This window comes from Nansenia antarctica (assembly GCF_963989245.1).
Source record: "Nansenia antarctica genome assembly, chromosome: 13".
Classification (NCBI taxonomy): Eukaryota; Metazoa; Chordata; class Actinopteri; order Argentiniformes; family Microstomatidae; genus Nansenia; species Nansenia antarctica.
The window spans coordinates 15171130-15196035 of record NC_137683.1 but is presented as its reverse complement, the minus strand read 5'-3'; the positions used below and the strand labels follow the sequence as shown (position 1 = coordinate 15196035).

The 24906-nt window shown below is 45.0% G+C and overlaps 1 protein-coding gene across 1 annotated transcript; it reads left to right on the top strand.

The window, feature by feature from the left end:
• Positions 1-965: 965 nt before the first annotated feature.
• epc1a (enhancer of polycomb homolog 1 a) lies at positions 966-24510 on the top strand (the record flags this gene model as incomplete). The annotated part of the gene is made up of 14 exons (XM_080543836.1): positions 966-1118; positions 10047-10206; positions 13879-14024; positions 14228-14434; positions 14588-14736; positions 15579-15735; positions 16731-16889; positions 17067-17156; positions 17318-17466; positions 17880-18268; positions 21990-22111; positions 22235-22376; positions 22509-22884; positions 23046-24510. 14 exons carry the CDS (start codon positions 966-968, stop codon positions 23116-23118), a joined length of 2472 nt encoding a protein of 823 aa, XP_080399962.1. The 3' UTR covers positions 23119-24510.
• Positions 24511-24906: the final 396 nt, after the last annotated feature.

Below are 24906 nucleotides of genomic sequence, written 5' to 3'. Positions count from 1 at the left end.
AAGAGTTATTACACGTTACGGCCACAAGAGAGCGCCATTCACTTACAAATGGACAAAATGTCAGTAGGCCAGTAATGCTTTTTTGTTATTTCTTATGTCGTAGTTTACTTTTCTTCATTTAATAGACTAATTCCACATCTTTACTCAGTTATGAATAATATTGTAATTTTTTTGTTAAAAATATGGATGTTAATGCATCGGCATCTTGAGGTCGCAGATAAGATCAGAGTTGTTTCTATGGTTTACTTTTGGTGAAGTGCAAAATACATCCATGCATAAATGCACCAGGTCTGTGCAAAATACAACCATGCATAAATGCACCAGGTCTGTGCAAAATACATACATGCATAAATGCACCAGGTCTGTGCAAAATACATACATGCATAAATGCACCAGGTCTGTGCAAAATACATGCATGCATAAATGCACCAGGTCTGTGCAAAATACATACATGCATAAATGCACCAGGTCTGCCGGTTATAGGACATGTAGGCTTAATATATAGAGACTTATTCATGATCTCGTCCCCTGGTATCGCTACCACTATCCATCCTCTCTCCAGTCCACTCAGCTACGCAGGGGGGGAGAGGAGAGCGTGTGAAGTACACACCCCTTCTCACAGCACCGCGAGCACCGCGCACGCGCCCGAGACCGTGTGGGAATGGCTGTGGTGTGATCGGGGGGCGGGGCCGCGAGGAGCTGAACGGAGAGCTGCCTGAGTTTGTAATGTCCGCCATGTTTGCCATGGCGCACTGATCCAGGGAGGGAGAGCGGAGCCTCGGAGAAAAGAGACCGAAAGAGAGCGACCAAGACCCGGGCCTGCCCCGGCTCCGTTCAGACCTGTCCTGTTATCAACAGTTTTCTACTGGAGAAACGCCACAGATCCACCCATGAGAGCTCACATTAGATCTGTCGCTATTCCTTAGGAGATCGGATAGGTTTATGCTGCATCTTACATATATAAAATGAGTAAACTGTCGTTTCGGGCACGGGCGCTGGACGCTACCAAGCCCCTGCCCGTCTTCCGCTGCGAGGACTTGCCAGACCTGCACGAATACGCCTCGATCAACCGGGCAGTGCCGCAAATGCCAACGGGGATGGAAAAGGAGGAGGAATCGGTATGTTTTACCGCTACTCTGGAAATTGTTGCCATATTTTAGCACAATACGGGGGGGGTGCTCGCCTCTATCTTTGCCTGCGCACGGTTGCACAAAATGGACGCCATGTCTGTTTTCCCGTGTACACGATAGATCGCGACGAATTCTCCATTTCACATGGCGATTTGACCGTGAACGTAATTGTGAGGGTGTATCGGTGCGATATTGGATTCATAAACCGTGTTGTCGGCGGTCGTATCGCTTGAAATTACGATGAAAAGCACAAAGGGAGTCACGTGACTCGTTTGGCGTCCACCATTTTGTGGACTTTCTCTTTGGGTAAAAGATAGTTGGGGATGGGCCTGGGAGCGGTGCACTGGCCACGAACGTTCGCCAGGGGGCGACACTGAGCCGACACCTCCTCGGTGTGTTGTGACAGCGAAATACGCGAAATGACAGCTCGAGAGAAACATGTCATGTGCGCGCGTGTGCTATCTTTTCACTGACTAGCTTCGTATGCTTGTATGCAAGCGAGTAGTTTGCACAGATGTCTCCATGCATACTTATGCTATGCATAGTATATTGCTATGCTGTATTGGCCATTTAACTTGCTCGCTCACCGGTCATCCATGTAGTTCAGCTCCATCTCGTATCAGTAGTATAGCTGCTACTATGAGCTACTGTTACTGTCAGATCCAACCAAAGTGAACTCACAGCTAGATTGTGACACGTTTCAAGGCCATGTTTTGTTGGATACAGTTTGCTAGCATACTACTAGCTACATTGTTCGATGTGACCATCATAGAAGCAGTGAAGTTATCTGTGAAAGGACATTAAGTAGCTAGCTAGCTACCTATGAATGTGATGTGAAAGACGTGTGTGGTGTGGGTGTGGGTGTGTACACGTTTAATTAAGTCTGCTGTGTCAAGGGACCTGACGAAAATAACTGTGACCCAGTTTTGATTATAATCCAAAACAAACCACGGCAAAGTTTTTGAGCATGTGTCTCATTTGTGACCCCTTTGAACCAAGATACTGTACTTACAGCCACCGTCTCAGACAGTCCTGATGGGTTTGTTAACGTGGTTATGACATTTCGACAGATTGGTCCAATGTTAATTAGACCTAGCCCTATTTATATACAAGGAAATGAAATGTTCTAATGCACATGTCTTATCATATCAGAGAAATTAAATAAAAGGCCGTTTGAAGTGCATTAGAAGTAAAAAAATAAATAAAAAAAGGGAACATGCTCTTACACCACCACCCTTCATCACCTTTCATCTGATCAAGACACATTTGAGTAGTGCATCATAAAAGACAACTCAGTCATGACCTGTCTTTTCAATGTTTCAGCAGAAGTTGTGTCAAACAGATGTTTGTCAAACAGATGTTTCCCTTTCAGATGTTTCCCTTTCGTTTCCAGTCCCCCATACCTGTGTAGAAAATCTAATGAATCCAGTAACAACATCATGTAGCTAGGCCTACACATGCTGTTATGCCTGCATTAGCAATGGCTTTGATTAGCATAATGGTTATGCTGTTAGAGTGGTTAGTGTACCATGAACTGCTCAAATACATACCATACAATTAGTCTACCTAAATAGCCATGCAACAACATGTTACTACAGTCGTCTCTAGAGTAACTTGTATTACTACTACATAGACAGACATAGAGGTGACTTACGGCTAAATTGCCAGAAGGTGATGTGAACGGGACTGTCCTTACCTCACTTAAGCACAGGGAGGGCGTCCCTCTGTGCTGTGATGCGTCAGGGAACCCAAACAGTGGGAGGGAGGGAGAGACAGACATGGGTGCAGTCAGCAGGATCCCAGCAGCCCTCTCCCCCCGCCTGTGCTCTGTTATGTAACCGCCTAGAGTGACAGAGGAGATAAAGGAGGCTATTTTACTACAGGGGCTCAAGTGATATGCATGGCTTCCTGACCCACATCCTCTCTCCTGTGTGGGCTGGGAAGCAGACTGGACTAGAAGGACGCCTGCTGCCACTGGTCAAGCACTAGTTGCTCAATTTCGGAGTGGTTGAATGAGAGCAAATCTGAAATCATATATGCTAGGCCGAGCTCAACAGCATACATATTTCATACCAGAGAGCTTTGATGTTTTATGCAGTTTGTTGAATTACACGCAGTATGTGACTCTCTTAGACCCTTCACGCTCTAGAGTGAAGATGGTTATGTTGTGCTACCATGATTGTGTGTGTGGGGGTTCAATCATGAAGGTAGACTTATTTTGATAACATTTGGGATCAACTCAGGGTCACTGAATTAAGGTGGCTCGACCAGAACCATTTATGTGTTTTCTGTGCATTTGCTATAATTGCTCTTTTTTTTTAGCAAATGTTTCTTCTCTGTGTGTGAAATGAATGATCTGAAGTATGGAGGGTGAGTGAGTGGAAGCCTATGGACATCGAAGCTCATACACTGAGTTTTGTAACCCCTCAAGAGGAACATTACTTTCTTTGGAAGAACATCACATTGGACATTGCACTTCACATTGGAGTGATGTAGTGGCCTAGCACATAACAATTTAATGTTTCATACTAGTAGGCGCAGATGCATCGGCCACAAACCACAATTTATTCCACCTTTGCTGTGAGGTAACTGCTGCTGTCTAGATTGACACTACTGGGGGCAGCTGTGACTCAGGAGGTCGAGCTGGTGTATAATGATAACAAGTTTGGCGGTTTGATCCCCGGCTGGCCACTAGTCGAAGTGTCCTTGGGCAAGACACTGATCCCCGAATTGCTTCCAATGAGCAGGCCGGTGCCATGCATGTTAGGCTGCCGCCATTGGTGTGTGACTGAGTGAGAGGCCACTGTAAAGCACTTTGGAATAAGGCGCTATGTAAGTGCAGTCCATTTGCCATTGCACTAAACGTCCACACCATAATGTTGACAGATAATGATTTACAGCAAAACGTTTTTACCTTCAATAGGTGGGTAGTTACATGGCCTATAGAGTTGAGCAGTGTGTTTTGTTGCACAGCTGGAATAAGGTGCAGTTCCTAATCTACTTGTGTAACACAAACCAAGCTGTAACAGCATCTTCATAGTGTTGTTGCTGGAGTCATTTGTTACTACATTTGTCTAGGAGCAACTTAATGTAGCCTATAGTGTGACCTCTTTTGTGCATCTGCTTACCTCTGAAAGTGAACATGTTACCTGTAACAGACATACTACCTAGGCTTACCATCTACCATATTCTAAAGAATGGCTGCTGGAGGCTAAATCTGAGGCCTACTTTTTGTTGAACTAAGCCTACTAGAGCATTGGATATGTGGATTGGATATATTGCCTTTGGTTTAAATGCAAGGGAATAGGGTTGGGGTAGTGTGTCTCCCTCTATTTGGGATCCCGTTGTCATGTACTAGCGGACTGGCTGAGTCCTGGGTGGGATATCGAGTATGCATGAAATGGCCATGAGCTGTATCGTGAGTTTTAGACCATTTTCCTATTGTTTTTCCGGGCATTTCATTATTTATGTGAACATTTGGAAAAGCCAAACTAATTTGCATAGACCTTCTGGAGCCGTGGCCATGCACTCCCTGCTGATTCATGTTTCAGAGGAGCGCAGTTGATTGCATGACTTGATCATGGGAGAACTGAATGGAGCATTGGTGCACTGAGAGATGTTGCACATCTTCTCTGCGCCCTATAGTATTTCAGAATGTCTTTGCGTCAGCTGTCAGGATTGTGTTCGCGTTCTGTTAGTAATAAAGACCTCAATGTAACTGACACAACTTTTTGTAGGCTATGAGTTTCTAAAAACAGAGCTTGCTTCAACTATCTACATCGTTAGGGCAAAACTCATAGAAATAAAGTAGGCTAATTGTATGTTTCCTTATTTCAAACAAAAGTTTTGCTGGTGGTGGTGTCAATATATATATATTTTTAAATGCAGCGTATACGGAAATATATGGAATATAAACATGTATATTGTCTATCCCAAAGTCATAAAATATTGACATATTAATTTTAGGCCATATTTATCAGCACAAGTACAAGACCTGCTGAAGGACCTGACACATTTTGTGTCGAGAGATATCAGGGTGGTTCATTTCTGTTGATGGGTTACCAGTAGTCAGACTCGTAATTGAGAAGTAAATTAATGTGCTTGTATGAAAGATGAAAATCCAGGATTAGAAGGGTAGCCACCTTTCACCCGCGTCACCATGGCCAGCAGTGAAGGCGGTAGTCTGGAGATCTAACCCGGCTGCTGGACCTCTCCTGTGACAAGTGTCCTGCTTGGCTACAGGCAAACTGCTTGCACAGGTGCATGTTGATTTACTGCTTTGTACAGCAGGCTTTCTGTGTTGTCATGGCTGTCATAGGCTTCAGGCCTAGTGTCATTGCAATATGGGGGGCTTACTATCCACCTAATTGCACCAGCCTCAGCTAATGCTGCTTGTATGACCGCCTGGCACGCAGTCTTTGTGATTTCAAAGTTGTTTCAATTCCTGGCTATCCCATTCACAATATTAACTCCCATTTATCCAACAACCCTTTGTAATGGAAGTGCCCTCTGCACTATGCACAGAGAGGCTAGCAGCTGTGAATGATTAGGATATCCTCAGGTCAACGCCAGTTCAGGTTAGAGTTGCTCTCAGCCAAACGTTATCCAAAGAAACGTGCAATGGGAAGTCTGACTCAGGCCATGTTCTAATTGCTTCCTTATGCAAGTTCTCACTTCCCAGGGTTCATCACAGTGTCATAGGGACTGTGTACGAATGCTGCATGCTGAGCTCATGGTCCGAGGGGTTGATTTGGCCTTTGCTGAACAGTCACATGAGCAGACAGACAGCCCATGTGGTTTTCATCACGCTAAAGCGGCTCATTAATTTGTATTCTTTGTTTATTTTAAGATGCCATATCTGATATGGACATCCTGTCCGGGCAGTTCTTACTAAACCAACAGTCAGTCCTCCCCAGTTAGGCTGGGTTGCACCAACATGGTTTAAATGAATCCAGGTTTATTAAATCCAGGCTTAAACTTAATCACACGTTGCACATCATTTTGATCCTGGATTAGTTTATTTTCAGTATCCGCCATCTTGGATTCAGGTAAAATTCACTGTAGGCTAGATAAATATGCCCCTAAATAAATTAGCGTCTCGGACTTAAATACATAGGTGAAAGTGGGCCGGAACGGTCCGGTGCTGCGTTCCGGCAAGACTTTCTGTGCCGGAACGCCGTTGGGGGAAGAGATGCAGCTGCCTGTCAATCAAAATCCGATTGCTGCAGAGTGCAGAAGCAATCACGATTCACGATCCATAATTTCCAACAAGGAAACACATGGTTGACGTTATGTTTCCTTGCGTCTATTTTAATACCTTTGAAAAGGACACGTTAACCCGCTTTACAGTAGACCCGACGCGATGTGGTTGGGTGGGCAGCACTGGGCACAGACAGTCCGACCGGGATTACAGTCGCGCCGTATGGAAGCATATAGTGGACAGAATTCAAATGTTAATGCAATTTGAGATTGCATTTGCATGTTCCACTTTTGCATGCATTCTTTCAGATAATATTCAAATGCAATTCTAATGATTTGCATTTTCATGTACCTGATGTGCACATTCGCTGTCAATATTAAAATGATAATGCAAAGCCATTTGACATTTAATTTTCAAAGTCATGCGCTGCTTTGTAGCTGACAAAATTCAAAAGTTCATTCTAATGTGAAAATTACTATGCAATCCCAAAATAGCATATTCATTTGCCACTTTTGCCTGCGTTATTTGAGTCAATATTCAAATTGTAATGCAATAATGTGATACGCAATTGCATTTACATGTTCTAGTAAACACATCCTCTTTGTAGCTGACGAAATTCAAATGTTCATTCTAATGTGAAAATGACTATGCAATCCCAAAATAGCATATTCATTTGCCACTTTTGCCTGCGTTATTTGAGTCAATATTCAAATTGTAATGCAATAATGTGATTAGCAATTGCATTTATATGTTCTAGGAAACACATCCGCTCATTAGAATTGCATTTGAATTTGAATATTGTCTGAAAGAATGCATGCAAAAGTGGAACATGCAAATGCAATCTCAAATTGCATTAACATTTGAACTTAGTCCACTATATGCTTCCATAAGCAAGCCGTGTTGCCAGATTGGGCTACTTTTGGTCACACTGGACGGGTGGATTCGGCAGCTTTTAGACTGGTTGGGCTGGAAATTGTCAATTCCATCTGGCAACCCTGGTAGCAAAATATGTGCATACGTATCTGGTAGCCTACTGGTACTTTCAAATCGCATCGCATCGTATTATTATTATTAATAATAATAATTACAATTTACAATACAAATACAACAATTGGGGGTCCCTCAAAGAAAATTTGGGCGCACTGCGCGCGCACAACATCAACCTCCAAGGCTTGATTCTGACCCAGGAAAAACCCTGGTATGTACTGTATAACATGATAGCCATCTATGAGCAATGCACTGTATATAAGATGATGACCAATGGTCTTTCTGCTGCTGACCAAGGGGTTGAGTTCACTTGATGAGGCCCAATTTTGTTTTAGACTCTGTAGCCTACTGTATTTGTTTATTAAGACTTACGATATATTATCTGAATTTCTCTTGTTTTATCAAATGTTCCAATTATTTTCATTTCTTGTGCTGGTTTTAAAATTGCAGGAAACTAGCACAAATAATTGTGTGGGAGAGAGGGGCCGCCGCTACCAAAACGTGCACAGTTTTGGGTCGCTCCACCACCAAAAACTCTCACTCCAAACTTTTGGTGAAACTTGGCAGCCCTAAAGTGTTTCTAATTTCGACACCAACACCACAATGTGTGTGTTCAGGGATGCATGAAGCTGGGGGCAGGAGGAGAACTATATGAAACGATGAAGGTTGGGGTAGTAGCCTATAGTTCCTGTAAGAAACTCAAACCACTTTCACCCCTGCTTAAATAGCATTATGGTATGCGGCCTCACTAGTCAGCTATAGGCTAGCTTTTATCTTGGCATGGCTATTTACAGCTGCTAGCATGCTAATTTCACGAGTAATTCGCTACGCTAATGTTACAAAGTCGGCTAGTTAACTAGCCAAACAAAGCCTCATCACATCAACCTAAGTGGTGATAAATTCCAGAACTGTACTAATATATACTATATACGGTACTAATTTCCAATCATAGCTAGCTAGCTTGCTTACTTGTCAAATGTATAAAAAGACATCTGCAGCTTATCCAGAATGCTACCGGCCGTCTGGTGTTCAACCTCCCCAAATTCTCCCCTCTCCTCCGGGCCCTTCACTGGCTCCCGATAGCAGCTCGCATTAGGTTAAGACCCTTGTGCTCGCGGGGCGCTTAGGTGGCGTAGCGGGTTAAGCGCTGACCATGTAACCGCAGGGTCCTGCATGTCATCCCTCCTCTCTCTCTCACCCATCCTTCCTGTCTAAATCTTCACTGTAACTGTCAATAAAAATGAAAAATATGAGTGGGATTGCCCCACTCAGAAAACATAAAATAAAAATAAATAAATAAATAAAAACGTTTGCTCGCCTACCCGGCAGCAAAGGGAGCAGGCAATGATCAGCCTCCCCATACACCTGCCCGTTCACTCCGCTCCTCCACCACTGCTGGCCGACTGGCACCACCAACTCTACTGTACAATCCATGTAAATAGTAGACATGCAGCCCCCCAGAACTGTGAGGGTGTTTGAGAGTTCCTCTCACTTCTATAGCTGGTCCAACCTTCCCATTGAGGTATATGACAGTAAACAGTATTTTGTAAAGCTATACAGTTGGGAAAACTCACTATTGATTTATTCACTTATTATATCACTATAAAATGATGTCACAAAAAAGATATGCAGCCATGTTGACATAAAATAAACCTAACCTAAACTTCCTCCAGGGGTGGTTTAAATATAAAACGCACCAAGACTCTGCAGGATACAACTGTAAGAAAGTGATGTAGGCTAGTTGAAGTTCTTGTTTGATCCATCAGTGTATTTTGCAGCACTCTAGAAAAACGACCTGTTTGCTAACGCCTAGTAGAATTTCTAACAGTTTTACCAAGTTTGTGCCAAAGTAAGCGAACTGCAAATAGAAAGCACAAATGTTGCATCAGTCCACCTAAGAGACATTGTAGGCTGCTAAAGAATTAGCAAGCCTTGCCTTTTTAGATACCATGGGATGATTAGAAAATGACATTACAATGACTACAGCATGGCCCCTCAAAGTTGTATTCATCACACACTTTGGCCTGATGGACCCTCAATAATTTGTATAAATATCAATCAATCAAAAGAAAGATCAATTGTCTCTGCAGCAAGTTGCCTTGAATCCCTGACCAAGGCACAGCTTTTGCTGAGTATCATTTCAATAAATGATCTGCACTGGAGCAAGAGTGCTTTCCCGTTTTCCTTTAGTTCCTTTAGCTCATTTCTATCTATAACATGCCACGTCAGCTTTGTTTGAATGTACAATGCAGTTATTTGCTGTTACACACACTACTTGTTGATTAGCTTACTGGGGCAGATGGCACGAGCACACATTGCAGACTCACAGTTGTTGTGCTTTCCGTTCACTACTCTACGCTGATGCATTTGGCTCAGAGTAGGGTGACATGCCTGCTCTGTGTGAAATGTCCTCTTAGTTAACTGATGATAGCCAGTTTGGTTAAGTAGTCCATCTGCTGCTACTGAAATTACTTTTTCGGCCTTACACTTCATGGGAGTAAGCATGCTAGGGTGAGTCCGGTTGTGATTTGCCATTGTATATGTGATTGGTTAATCAAACAATGAAAACGTCTGACCTCAGTTAAATTGTACCCTAATGGAATGTAAAGCTTAAATATCCTATACCGCTGAGACAGGCTAAACAACCTTAGTGGAGTGGTAAGTTATTGCCTCACATGTTTTCTGTACAGTAGAGGTAAAGGATGTCTTTTTTTATCTTTCCCCCACAGGAGCACCATCTTCAGCGGGCCATCTCGGCACAGCAGGTGTATGGCGAGAAGCGCGACAACATGGTGATCCCTGTCCCGGAAGCAGAGAGCAACATCGCCTACTACGAGTCCCTCTACCCAGGGGACTTCAAGATGCCAAAGCAGCTCATTCACATACAGCGTGAGTAGTAGGCTGTTCTGTAGGTTTCTGCCCGCTGTGTCTGCCTTCAGTTAGCAGATCGGTTTCACTCTGTTGTCTGAGTGCAGCAGCGTATCAGTTGTGTGTGTGTGTGTGCGTGTGCATGCACTCTGCAGTGCCCAAGTTATGTGTAAGTGATTGTGGCAGCCCCTTGGGTGTCTCTGATAGCAGCAGTGTGATCCCAGAGGTGTCCTGCTGTCTAAAAGTATTTGAATCGTCTCCATCAGAGGGGGGGGTCCAGCCAGGGAGATGGAGAGAGCGCTAGGGTACAGACTGATGGAGAGAGTGGGGCACTCTGTCTGGATGAACCTTATAGGCCCATGGGACTATCTTGCATCCCCATTTCCTGCTCCGTTTCTTTAAAGAGCCCAGATGTAGAACCAGAGGAGAGGGCAGGGCAAGTGTGCAAGCTGCTTCTTTCTAGAGTTGGCATCTGCGGTACTACTGTGCTGATTGTCATCCCAGTCAAAACATTGTCAACGGTTGTTTTTCCTCTTGGGGATGGATGTCTTTGTTTATGATCAGGATTTCCATGGTCATAGAGAGCTGTTGAAAATGAGGCTGCAAAAATTAATCGATTAACTTGAATAAATCGAATATTAGCCTATATTTGGAGCTTATTTTCAATAAGGAGACCAACATAGTTTTTTTTAGACAGGTCACATATGGGAGAGCCAGACAAACTCGGCTGACACCAAAAGTATACCAATTGGCAACTTTTCCTTTCGTTTTTTATATCACAGAAGTGTGATAGAAACATTTGGTGCGGGTGTTTGATTGTTAGAAGTTGTTGTAAAAATACTCGTAATTTGTCTCTGTCCTAGCATTACTAGCCTCTAGTCTAGCTGTCAGCAACACTAATCCATAACTGTGATAATTGGTCAGAAATGTATCCCCACTTGGGACTAGCGCCATATCTCTGACCAAAGTCATTCGAAGTATGGAAATAAGTAGGGATGCTCCGATTTATCGGCCACCGATTTAAATCGGCCGATTTCACTCCAAATGACTCGATCGGTGATCGGCAAAAATGGCCGATCGCAAAAACCGATTTTTTTTTTCTTTTTTTTTTCTTTTCCTGGGGAAGACAGATAACTGAACAGAAAACATAGGAGGACGTAACAGTATGTAAACCATGAAGGCCACGTTTATGATGTCTTTTATACAGCCATATCGACTGACTTGGGCTTCAGGCCCTAACTGGGTGATAGGCCAGACTTTTACTATGCCATAAAAATGGGTCTGCTTTTGCTGGGTGCCTAATGGATCAAAACTTTTGTCTAAAAAGCACAAAATATGTAGGCTATCCAGTCAGTAGGCCTACAGTTATGTATTTTAAAATAAATCGGTATCGGTATCGGTTGATCTTGAGGAAAAAAATCGGTGATCGGTATCGGCCCCAAAAATCCAGATCGGAGCATCCCTAGAAATAAGTTGTTCTGGTGTTCCATAAAAGCACAACGTTTATCCTTAAACATCTAAAGAGAAAACATCCCAGAGAAAATGCTGACTATGAGGAAGGCAAACCATGGTCAGTGTTGAAATGTATGCCACCGGCTAGCATAAGAGAACTTCACAACTTTTATCAAAAGGTGCAATGTTTTTTATTTTGTAATGGAAATGTTTTCCTAATTATGTATGCCCCGTGGAGCTAGCAAACACTGCCTACTTCTGAGCTACTGGCTCAGTGCAGCACAGTTGTGTAGCTGCACAAGCTAACTAGCAGCCAGCTGTGTACAAGTGGCTACGTCATGACTATATTTAGATTAGTAACCTGCCATCTAGGTGTCTTGACATCAATAGCTTATGGGATGGTGTTATGGTAAATGGACTGCACGTATATAGCGCCTTTATCCAAAGCGCTTTACAACATACTCTCATTCACCCATTCATACACCCATTCACACACCAATGGCGGAAAGCTACCATGCAAGGTGCCGGCCCGCTCACTGGGAGCAATTTGGGCTTCAGTGTCTTGCCCAAGGACACTTCGACATGTGGCCAGCCGTGGTTCGAACCACCGATCTGCCGACCTTGCGATCATTAGACGCCGGCTCTACCTCCTCCGCCACAGCCGCCCCGATTATGGCAATCTATTTAAATGTGAAGTTGTTTGTGGTAGCTTAATTCCCCATTAGATACATGATGAAATGGTCTTATATAGAAGCTAATACATTTAGTGATGCCTGCTGGCTAGGTTCAGTCAATGTTCAAGAGTGATATGTTGGAATATTTCATGTAAAGATTTCAGTTGATTATTCATACCGTACCACTTCCAATAGTCGCCCGTCTCCAATAGGACTAATAGCCGGCAAATAAGCTCCTCTCCCTAATCAAAGCCGGGTCAAAATAAATAGTTTAACCGTATGGATTGTTTGTTGATATTAGCAGATGATTATAGTGACACATTCGATTTTTAGCCACTGTTGTGGCATTACAGTATTTGTTTAGACCCAAGTCTGACAGATTGTTTATGGCAGTCTTGTATGGGAACGATAATAAATGACCATATCTATCCAACGTGAATCTGGAGTAGGCTGATTTATGATGTAGGCTTATAATGTTAATGGATATTCATCTCAGTCAGTCATGTTGCGTATTAGAGCAGTGGTTTGGCAACAGCCACAGGGGTTACTGCTGGTCTTCAATAATAGCCTGTATCCAATACGCCTCGTATGCACTCTGTGGTTAAAGCAAATAAATGCCCAGGCTATAGGTTTTGCAGTATTTGACAATTGTTACTGTCATATGTGACTGTGACTGGTGAACTTGCAAACCACACGCTCACTCGAAGGGGACCTCAATTCTTTCATGCCTCTGGAATATAACATTGGCGACGAGGATGGCTGAATTTTCACTACCACCACCGGCACCTTTCTTGTCTGTGCCCGGTGAGTCTCTGAGTTCGTGGGGAATGAATAGAAAGCTTTACAGTCTACCTTGATGCGATGTATCTTACGGACATTTCGGATAAGAGGAAGACGGCCAGAGAATTGAGGTCCACGCCGTTCAATGCTGTGTTTGTAGCTTTAGTGACAGGTGCCGTTCATTCTAAGAATGAATTGGCTCACGTTATTTGCGTCATGGATCGGTTGTCGCGATCGGCGTCTATAAAGCATTATCGGATTTCCCCGATCTCATATTTTTACTGAATATCATCTGATTCCAATTGCTCGCAGATCGATCGGGGCATCCCTAATCTTTGAACATTTACACTTATCAAAACAGATGCACTTATTCATGTCAGAATACAGCTGAAACATTTCCCCTTGCTTCTCTGCGTTGTCATGTATTCTCATGAGAGTTTCAGTAGAGAAAAGGTGTGATGACTTTTGTTTGACTGCCGTTACGAAGTTAGAATGGTTTAACAGCTCTCGGAGTGTGCCCTGGCGAGATGACCTGCTGAAATACCCCTTTTACATTCTTTTGGGAAGAACCTTGAATATTTTAGTCAAATGGTAGTGGAAATTGTTTGTAGCCTATAATCATTGCAAACAGGATCCCAATCAAAATACCAGTCTGAAATTAAAACACAAGTCTATCACCCTGTACTTCCTGTTTTACCACATTTTACGTGTTGTGTTTTCAACATACAAGATCGTGCTTTTATCCTCAAAATCTAGATGTTAATAGGCCTTCTCCTCTCTCTTGCAGCTTTCAGTTTGGATACAGAGCAGCCGGACTACGACCTGGATTCAGACGACGAGTCGTTTGTGAGTAAGCTGCAGAAGAAGATAGAGATCAACTCTCTGCAGTTTGAGGAGATGATCGATCGTCTGGAGAAAGGCAGTGGCCAGCAGGTAGTTTGCCACAACAATACTGAGGACTTCTCTCAGAACCTAGGGGGGGGGGGAGGCTAGTCTGTGAATGTGTCATTCATTAACCAGCTGAACCCTTTAGCTGACATGATGTATGAGTGTATAGCGGGGCTGCATATGGTACTGGCTGTAGTACTTGAGAACTGGAGAATGGTTGGATTGAATGTGGATTTTCCTGTCCCAAGCTTGTGAACCTCCAGGAGGCCAAGCTGCTGCTGAAAGAGGACGATGAGCTAATCAAGGAGGTTTTTGACTACTGGACCCGCAAGAGGAAAAACTGCAAGAGCGCCTCCCTCATCCCCACTGTGAAGCAGGAGAAACGGGACGGCTCCAGCACAAGCGACCCCTACGTGGCCTTCCGCAGGAGGACGGAGAAGATGCAGACCCGAAAGGTGAGCTGGGGGAACAGGGCACGGTGGACTGGGGGGCGGAAGGTCTACGCTCCTACAACCTTCCACATCCATACCGCATTGACACGTTGGTCCTGTTGTTGCGGTACTGTTGAATAAGAGGAAGTGTCTGTGCCCTCAAATGTAATTTCTCAGAACCGCAAGAACGACGAGGCGTCGTACGAGAAGATGCTGAAGCTACGCAGGGACCTGAGCCGAGCCGTCACCATCCTGGAGATGATCAAGAGGAGGGAGAAGAGCAAGAGGGAGCTCCTGCACCTCACACTTGAAATCGTAGAGAAGAGGTGAGAAGGCCTGGAAAGTTCTCTCTCTCTCTCTCTGGCCGTTTGGGTTGAGGAGGATTTGTGTAAAGTGGTAGATGTGAATGAATGAATGGATGATGGGTTTAATTTCCTCAGTAAATTAGCAGGTTAATGGCTGCAGCTGTCATTGGGATTTGATTCTGAATGCTCAGACAGACGGTTGTGGACGTGTGGCTGGGCTGATTAGGCCCGTGGTGGTAGTTGTCAACCTTAAAGCCCAAGGAGACTCCCATTAGGAGACGGGCTGTGTAATTGCAGTGAGTGGAGATCCATATATATTTTATGGAGTCACGCTCTGCTGCTCCTGGTAATTGGGGGCATTGTTTTGTCTGTTGTTCTCCGTGCATTAGCAATTAAAGTTCACCTTATTTGTGCGGCAAGGTCACAGAAATGTGTTCACCAGCTTTCCCATTCAAACCCCAGCCTGGCCTGTAAACAACAATAAGCTGCGCTGTTGCATTTTTAAATTTCTGGATGATAAGGTGTTTTTTTTAGCTCTGGTTCGATTTTTCTGCTGTTCCCCAGTGGGGTCCACTATCTAAACATGACATCTGAATGGAATAGATTTCCTCTGAAAGTAGCTGTCACTGCAAGCTTAAATTGGACTTATTTTCTTTTGATTTGTAGTGACATTTCAATTTCCCCTTGTTATCAGATTCTGGCTTATTCTATTCCTGAGATGTTTTTGGCACTCCCTTGCTAAATGGCTTTTTCAGTGGCAGAGAGACCCAGGTGGTGGTATGACGACGGTAACTGTCTCCACTGTACCTTTTGTGCCTACTTCTGGTTTCTAAACGAGCCCTCCCTCTCCCTGTCTTCCTCAGGAACGGCATGCCTGACTTTGGTAGCGAGGTAATGGCCGAGGCGCTGGCCCAGCGGGCCCTGGTGAAGCCCGTCTACACGATACCCATCATTCCCCTTTCCAACAGCAACCAGTACAGACACCAAGACCATATGGAGATGAAGGAGTACAAGACTAAGGTGAGACTGACTGACCGCTCGTCTGTGACAGCGGTCACCTCCCTCTTGTTTACCTGCCTCCGATCCTGCAGCTACCCCCCCCCCCACACACACACACACACACACACACACACACACACACACACACACACACACACACCCCCACACACACACCCACACACACACACACACACACACACACACACACCTCTCCCACAGGAGCCCATCTGTTTCATGTCCCTTTCAACCAGCTTGTTTACTCCACTGTTGTTCTACCCCCTCTTCCACTGATGTAACTCTGCCCGCATGCTGAGCCCCTCCCTAGGGACCCTATGCATTCATTCCGGCCATTGATTTGACCCCTCCCCTTTTACTCTGGAGGGTTGATGGAGAGTTCACTGACCCCCAGTAGTGTGTTTAGAGGGAGTGGCCGTGGGGAGGGAGGAGGGGGACCATCTGTCTGGGCCGCAGCATCAGAAGCCTGCCTCCATCTGGATGTCAATGACTCAAAGGGATGGGTCAGGATATTTTAACCATATCTGCGTATCGTACTTACCAGCAGTGCTGTTGATCGATGGATACTATTTTGGATCCTGTCTGTGCTGTCATTCATATGGAGCGCCTTCACTGCTACTTACTGCAAGACACACAGTTATCAGTCTAAAAAGCATCCAAATAAACGCCACATGACACTTAACTAATCATAAGAAAAGAGTTGGCAGTCTGTCGAATTTAATTCGATTTTGAATAAAGTTCCACCACAATGTAATGGATGGAATGTTAATTTGACTTGAATTTTGACCTTAAAAAAACAATGAATTGGCTTCGATGGACTGCCAATTAGGGTTAGTAAGTAAGTACATTTGTTGTAAGTCGACAAGTAGGCTAAGAAAAAAATTATCACGAACATCCCTTTAATGTTGTCAGCACACACAGCATCAAGAGAGAGGCTTTAGGACTCCAAATCCCCTTCATCACATAGACGGTAGTTTAAAGGACTTGGTTTCTCTTTCCAGCCTGAGAAGACGGAGGTGGTCAGAACGAAGAGGAAATACGAAAAGAAGCAGAAAGTCCCGCCTCTCTCTGCACCTCAACATTCAGGCCCCTCTGTGTTCAATCCCAAGGACCTCAACCAGTATGACTTCCCCAGCTCAGACGACGAAGCTTTCTCCCAGGTACCCACACACCCAAGATGATGATGATGATGATGATGATGATGATTAGCAATGATTTGTAATGGTCGCTGGTGACCGAAGTAGATTTCATTTAAATGATTGCTGTAACCGGACACTTTGTTTTGCTGCTGCCTCTGTCAATTCTCATACCTGCCCCTCCCCCATCGCTGTGTTTAGACCCATTCAGGTTCCTCTGAGGCAGAGGAGGAGAATGACCCAGATGGCTGCTTTGCATTCCGGAGGAAAGCCGGCTGTCAGTACTACGCTGTGAGTGCCCTCCTGTGACTCTGTTCTATTTTTAGCCTCACGGCCCGTCGGGCCAACCTGGCTGCAGTGGCTGTGTCTCTTCCCCGCTCTGCTGGCCAGATCAATGCACTGACGGAGCAGTCCCCCTTTTGTCTTACTCACTCTCACTTTCACTCCCGCAGTCTCGCCTGGACCAGAGCGGCAACTGGCCCTGGGTCAGCCCCTCGGAGGGCGGGCTAGGTGACCCGCGCTTCCGCTACTGCCTCACGTCCCTGACCGTGCCCAGGCGCTGCGTAGGGCTAGCACGGCGCCGGACGGGCAGAGGGGGCAGGTGAGCCTGGGCCTCTGATACAATCAATAGTGCTTGTGTGTCAAATAATGAGAAACCTTTACGCTGGCGTATCTGAGGCGTATATGTCATAGAGAGGATGAAAGTGTTGCTCTCACAAGATTGGAAGCAAGCCCCTTATGCTTGAATTATTATGCCCTGCCATGCAATGTCAGGAACCGAAGCTGAAGAATTTTACTCTGTTACACTCGTGGAATGTGACGTAACAATAAACTTAAAACTTTCCTAGGTTATATTGGGGAATAGCTTGAATTCTATTTCATGGTGATGTTATTACGGGACTGCGATGTTTGATAACTTAATTCCCACGGCTCCAAAAATATTTCCCTGGACTTATTTGACCATCTCTGTAAGGGCATAGATTAGATTGTAACATGTCCTTTATTGTGTTGCAGGGTTTTGTTGGACAGAGCACATACAGACCTGGACAGCGTTTTTCACGGACTGGACTCAGACCCTGAGCCTGAACCACTTGCCTCATCTCCAAGCTCTCCGCTCCGCAATTTTGCCAGTACCTCAGAAACCAATACCTCGGACCGCACCAACCCCATCCCCCCTTCCCCCTCCTCCCAGTCGTCTGTGGACCTCAGTGAGATTCTATTGAACATTAAATCCTGCCGCTGGAGGCACTTTAGACCACGGACGCTATCCCATCACCCCTTGGGTGGAGGTAACATGTCACGCAGAGGATTTAGGGGATTTAACCGGACGTCGTCAGGACAACCCAGGACGCTGGCCGGTGGAACACTCTCCCAGAACCGCACCGGGTCTACCCCTGTAACCGGTGAGCGCACTTCGTTGTCTGTGCACTAGGGGTTTTTACAACGTGCAGGGTTGTCCCTTTGGAAATTAGCAAGATAAGAGGTTGGCAGGAAAGGTGGTTGGTGTGACCTCTTCAGAGCGTTGTCTTTCAAATGGCAGTTGTTGTTGTTTTTTTCTGGCGGAGCATTAAAGGTTTTGGTGTGAAAAGCAGAATTTGTGTGTGCGAGTGTGGAGAGGGATGTAATTGGAAAATGTCCTCATGCGTGAAATTGTGAGCTAGCATTGTTTCATTGATTTTGTGTGTATGTGTGTGCCTGCATGTCTGTGAAGGAGGGAGACATGTCTTGGAGGGCTACCTCTTTAGCTAAAGCTGCAATTGTATCCCATCCTCATGAGGCGTCCAAAGGTAGAGGTCCCTCCAGACTGCCTCCACTAGCTGTAAACCAAATGAGCATTCTGCATTCATAGGCTGTTTCCTTATTAGAATACATTAATCCTCACCCCCCTCCGACTTAGGGAGTCGATTAGAAATGGTGTTGCATAAATAGATTCATATGGAGCACTTGATTCGTGTCATGGTCAGTGGTCGTAGAAGAGCTTTGCTGAATGCTAAACATGCTGCAACTGCCTGGAAGCTGAGCTCTATGAAGGAGGAGAGATGGAGCGGAGCAGTGTCTCAATCAGGAGATCTCTACCTTTTATGTCATGGTCTAAGTTCTGTTCAATTGTATAGCAGAAAGATCTGAACCTGTTTGCAGGATACATTGAGGTTGTTTGGGAGGATACATTGAGAGGTTGTTTGGGAGGATACATTGAGAGGTTGTTTGGGAGGATACATTGAGAGGTTGTTTGGGAGGATACATTGAGAGGTTGTTTGGGAGGATAGATTGGAAGGTTGTTTGGGAGGATGGATTGAGAGGTTGTTTGGGAGGATAGATTGGAAGGTTGTTTGGGAGGATGGATTGAGGTTGTTTGGGAGGATACATTGAGGTTGTTTGGGAGGATACATTGAGGTTGTTTGGGAGGATACATTGAGGTTGTTTGGGAGAAGACATTGAGGTTGTTTGGGAGGATGCATTGGGAGGCTGTTTGGGAGGATACATTGAGGTTGTTTGGGAGGATACATTGGGAGGTTGTTTGGGAGGATACATTGAGGTTGTTTGGGAGGATACATTGAGAGGTTGTTTAGGAGGATACATTGAGAGGTTGTTGTTTGGGAGGATAGATTGGAAGGTTGTTTGGGAGGATACATTGAGGTTGTTTGGGAGGATACATTGAGGTTGTTTGGGAGGATACATTGAGAGGTTGTTTAGGAGGATACATTGAGAGGTTGTTGTTTGGGAGGATAGATTGGAAGGTTGTTTGGGAGGATACATTGAGGTTGTTTGGGAGGATACATTGAGAGGTTGTTTGGGAGGATACATTGGGAGGTTGTTTGGGAGGATACATTGAGGTTGTTTGGGAGGATACAGTGAGGTTGTTTGGGAGGATACATTGGGAGGTTGTTTGGGAGGATACATTGAGAGGTTGTTTGGGAGGATACATTGAGAGGTTGTTTGGGAGGATACATTGAGGTTGTTTGGGAGAAGACATTGAGGTTGTTTGGGAGGATACATTTGGAGGTTGTTTGGGAGGATACATTGAGAGGTTGTTTGGGAGGATAGATTGAGCGGTTGTTTGGGAGGATACATTGAGGTTGTTTGGGAGGATACATTGAGGTTGTTTGGGAGGATAGATTGAGGTTGTTTGGGAGGATACATTGAGGTTGTTTGGGAGGATACATTGAGGTTGTTTGGGAGAATACATTGGGAGGTTGTTTGGGAGGATACATTGGGAGGTTGGTTGGGAGGATACATTGAGGTTGTTTGGGAGAAGACATTGAGGTTGTTTGGGAGGATACATTGAGGTTGTTTGGGAGGATACATTGAGGTTGTTTGGGAGAAGACATTGAGGTTGTTTGGGAGGATACAGTGAGGTTGTTTGGGAGGATACATTGAGAGGTTGTTTGGGAGGATACATTGAGAGGTTGTTTGGGAGGATACATTGAGAGGTTGTTTAGGAGGATACATTGAGAGGTTGTTTGGGAGGATACATTGAGAGGTTGTTTGGGAGGATACATTGAGAGGTTGTTTAGGAGGATACATTGAGAGGTTGTTTGGGAGGATGGATTGAGAGGTTGTTTGGGAGGATACATTGAGGTTGTTTGGGAGGATACATTGAGAGGTTGTTTGGGAGGATACATTGAGGTTGTTTAGGAGGATACATTGAGAGGTGGTTTGGGAGGATGGATTGAGAGGTTGTTTAGGAGGATACATTGAGAGGTTGTTTGGGAGGATACATTGAGAGGTTGTTTGGGAGGATACATTGAGAGGTTGTTTAGGAGGATACATTGAGAGGTTGTTTGGGAGGATACATTGAGAGGTTGTTTAGGAGGATACATTGAGAGGTTGTTTAGGAGGATACATTGAGAGGTTGTTTGGGATGATACATTGAGGTTGTTTGGGAGGATACATTGAGGTTGTTTGGGAGGATACATTGAGAGGTTGTTTGGGAGGATACATTGTGGTTGTTTGGGAGGATACATTGAGAGGTTGTTTGGGAGGATACATTGTGGTTGTTTGGGAGGATGGATTGTGGTTGTTTGGGAGGATAGATTGAGAGGTTGTTTGGGAGGATAGATTGAGGTTGTTTGGGAGGATACATTGAGAGGTTGTTTAGGAGGATACAGTGAGGTTGTTTGGGAGGATAGATTGAGAGGTTGAGGAAGGGAAGGAACAGCTGCATCTTAAAACTGGTTACACAGGGGTTTTATGTGTTTATCAGATCTGTGATGTAAGATCTTGCTTGGGAATGACGTTGTCTAAGTCCAGTACGTTAAGCTGTATTCCTGAGGTCTTAGTAAGCTATTTTAATGTAGATAATTCATACCAGGGTTCAAATTTTGGATTGAGCAGAGACTTATGCTGCAACCCATTTATCCACCCTTATTCTGAAGTATGTACTTGTGCATTTCCTCACATGGATTCAACAGCATAGGATAGGTCCATGCAATATACATGGCTCTAATGCCAGTCCAGTCCCTTTCAAATTGTATTCCCATTCCCATTCCCATACTTAGGGAAAAGGGTGGAGAAATGGAGACAAGCCACAGTTTAGCTACATAGTCTTATAGCAACCAGCAAGTCTATTCTAGTTGTTATAGCAACCAGCACCAGTAGCTCTAGTCTAGTTGTTATAGCAACCAGTAGGTCTATTCTAGTTGTTATAGCAACCAGCACCAGTAGGTCTAGTCTAGTTGTTATAGCAACCAGCACCAGTAGGTCTATTCTAGTTGTTATAGCAACCAGCACCAGTAGGTCTAGTCTAGTTGTTATAGCAACCAGCACCAGTAGGTCTATTCTAGTTGTTATAGCAACCAGCACCAGTAGCTCTAGTCTAGTTGTTATAGCAACCAGCAAGTCTAGTCTAGTTGTTATAGCAACCAGCACCAGTAGGTCTAGTCTAGTTGTTATAGCAACCAGCAAGTCTAGTCTAGTTGTTATAGCAACCAGCACCAGTAGGTCTAGTCTAGTTGTTGGTGTCTGCATTGTTGAATGATGGAACGAGGATGATGGAACGAGGAGTTTGTGTAGAAGGAAGACCCCACTGTAAACTCAACCGGGTGTACCTTAGATCCATCCGCTGCTGTAGTCCAGGTGTGTGTTGTGGTGTCTGTATGTGTGACCCTGCTCCTGTCTCTCCAGTGTTCACAGCCGAGCAGTACCAGCAGCACCAGGAGCAGCTGGCCCTCATGCAGAAACAGCAGTTGGAGCAGATCCTCCAGCAGCAGCAGGGCGTCGACGTATCAACAACACCCAACCCCCAGGTCAGCACCTGTACACACCCACCTCCACCGCCCAGCTGCCCTGTCTGTTGTTCACCTCCAGCGGGTGGATGTGCTCAGCGGTCGTCCAATGTGTTCTCTCTCGTGTCCGTGTCCCTCCTCCAGTGTCTGGTGTCTAAGACGTTGGACCAGGCCAGCGCCCAGTTTGCCGCCTCCGCCCTGGTGACGACGGAGCAGCTGATGGCCTTCAAGGCCAAGGAGGAAGTGGTGCTCGGGAGCGGAGTCAACGGGGTCCTCCCGGGTTCAGGTGCGCAGCGCTTTGCTGTATTTGCCCAGCGGTTAACCTACAAATGAAAACGAAGGGACAAAACGAAACGTGTGTGTAAGATTGTACTGACTGCGGAGGTCTGTTTGTTTGTTGTTCCCCCCCCTCCTGCAGGCGTCTATAAGGGCTTACACCTCACCAGCACCACCTCTGCCTCCCACCACACCAACCAGTCTACCCCCACCACAGCCCCCACGTTCCTCCAGCCCTCCACCAACACGAGCACTCCTTCACCGACCACCGCTGCACTCGCCTCCACTCCCAACGCCCACGCACCGCTGGGGCACCTCGGGATCGCCGCCAACTCCACCACTCAGGTCCTGATCGGGAACAACATCCGTCTGAGCATGCCCACCGCCACCACCCTGGGCACGCGCCACATACCCAGGACCCTCAGCGTTGTCCCCTCATCTGCCTTAAAGCTGGCCGCCACCACTAACTGTCAGATGCCCAAGGTCACCCCGGCAGCTTCTATGGACATGGGGTCCAGGTGAGGCCATATTCACACAGAACAGGTCGATTAATATGATGGGTCTGCTCTGTCTTGGTAGTTCCTTTTAGCTGGATTGTGTTCACCGTATACATGCCTAAGCTTCTTGGTCTATTGGATGAGACTCAGTCAGAGGTTAACGTTGTCTGTTTGCCTCCCAGGGATAATCACGATCAAGACAAAGCAGCTCTGAACAGCCTAGCGGACAACACAGTGGCCATGGAGGTGACGTAGTGGCCGGGGTCCAGCCCTCTGCTCTTAGTGTGCTCTGTAGGTGCTGTGCATCGTAGCATTGGGAATGCAAAAGGGACGGCGGGGACTTCGACAACGAACAGATTTCCATGGCAACTGTGGGGACTCGGTTGCAATTCTCATCTCTCATGCTTTTTAAATGTTTTTTGTTTTGTTTTTTTGTTACTGTTAATAAGAGTAAATTGACATCTGTAAATTATGACTATTGCAAATTAGTATCTGTACAGTAACTACATATTTGTAATACCCCCTTGTATATACGTTACTTGAATACAGAACCGTTCATTTGTGATGTTTTGCACTTGGGAATAAAATGAAAAGAAAGAAAAAAGCGACAAACTGGTCAGAGTGTGAGATGTGAGAGTTGTATAGACAAGACAATGTTTCATCACATGTGCATGGTGCGGAGCCTGCTGTTTTATCTATTTATTGTGCTGTGTTTACAGATTTATTTTCTTTTTTTATTTGTACACTGTACCTTTATTGGTTCCTGTGCTGTAGTAAATGTTAGGTAGCTACGGACTCCTGGGTATTTTGTATATTGTGAACACAAAGCAGGTTCCCCCTTTGGGTCCCTGCCATTCTCTGTGGATCATATGGAATTAAATGGTGACATACATACAGACTCTTCGGGGAGCTGGAGGTGGAGGTGGAGGTTGGCTCTGGTTCACTCCCGGGAGGTAAATCTCTACATTGTCCCCATACAAGTAACAAAATAGGGATGAAGTCTCTTCCCAGAAGCCTCTGCTGCTTCTGATTCAAAGCACTATCTTTATTTTATATGTTTTTGATGGTTATTAATGCTGCTTTTGTATGGTTTTTTTGGTCCCTGGTTTTCATGCAATGGGAGTCCCCTCAATTAATTTTTTAACACCCCCTACTTTTGTTTTGTAAAACAGATTTGAGTTATTTTTGTATTTTCTCCTGTTCTTGTGGTAAACAGATTGTAAGCTTCTCGTATTGAAAGACTTCATTCTTTTGTTACTTGTTCATGCATAGGTGATAAGGGAGGTGAATGGCAGTAATTGCTGTAAGTGTTTCATCATTCCAATTTTTTGACAAAAAAAAATGCTTAAAGGGACAAAAAGGCTACCCTTTCCTCTCTTTTTTTGAAAAAGAAAATAATCTCCAGATGGCTGCAAGGCCAAAAACCACAAGTATCGGGTGCCTTCCCTTGGGAATTATGTGCTCTCTTCTGTGAAGAGTGAGGCACAAAGACAGTGCTACAAGTAGTACTTCTTGTCTGTGTCAATCTGAATGCCCAGTCCAATGGCAGGATTTATCCTTGAGGTTTTCTTGTCCCACCTGGAGGCTGAAAAGAATTAAACAAAAAAAGAAAAAATGTGACAACTCTCACGAAAATAAGACAATAAAGCCCAGGGCATTATATGTGGATCATTCAGCCTGCTGTCCTTTCTTGTGCGAACGTCATGTGTGTGTGTGTGTGTGTGTGTGTGTGTGTGTGTGTGTGTGTGTGTGTGTGTGTGTCAGAGAACGTTGATGAACAGAGCCCAGAGTATCTTATTAAGCAGTTCCATAATGTCACCCTTTAGGTTATGTTTATGTATCTCTTGACTTTCACCATAAATAAATGAGAGCACAGCTTGTATTTATCTGCCGATTGGGCGGGAAAGTATTTGGACCAAGTAACTTAAAGTGCTGAGCTCAGTATGGGCCAGTGATTACAACAAAAAAAAACGTTAAGGAATGTTTGACCGAATCCTAATCTTTGGGTATCTTTGTTATAATCCTCTTGGAGTGTAGAGCCCA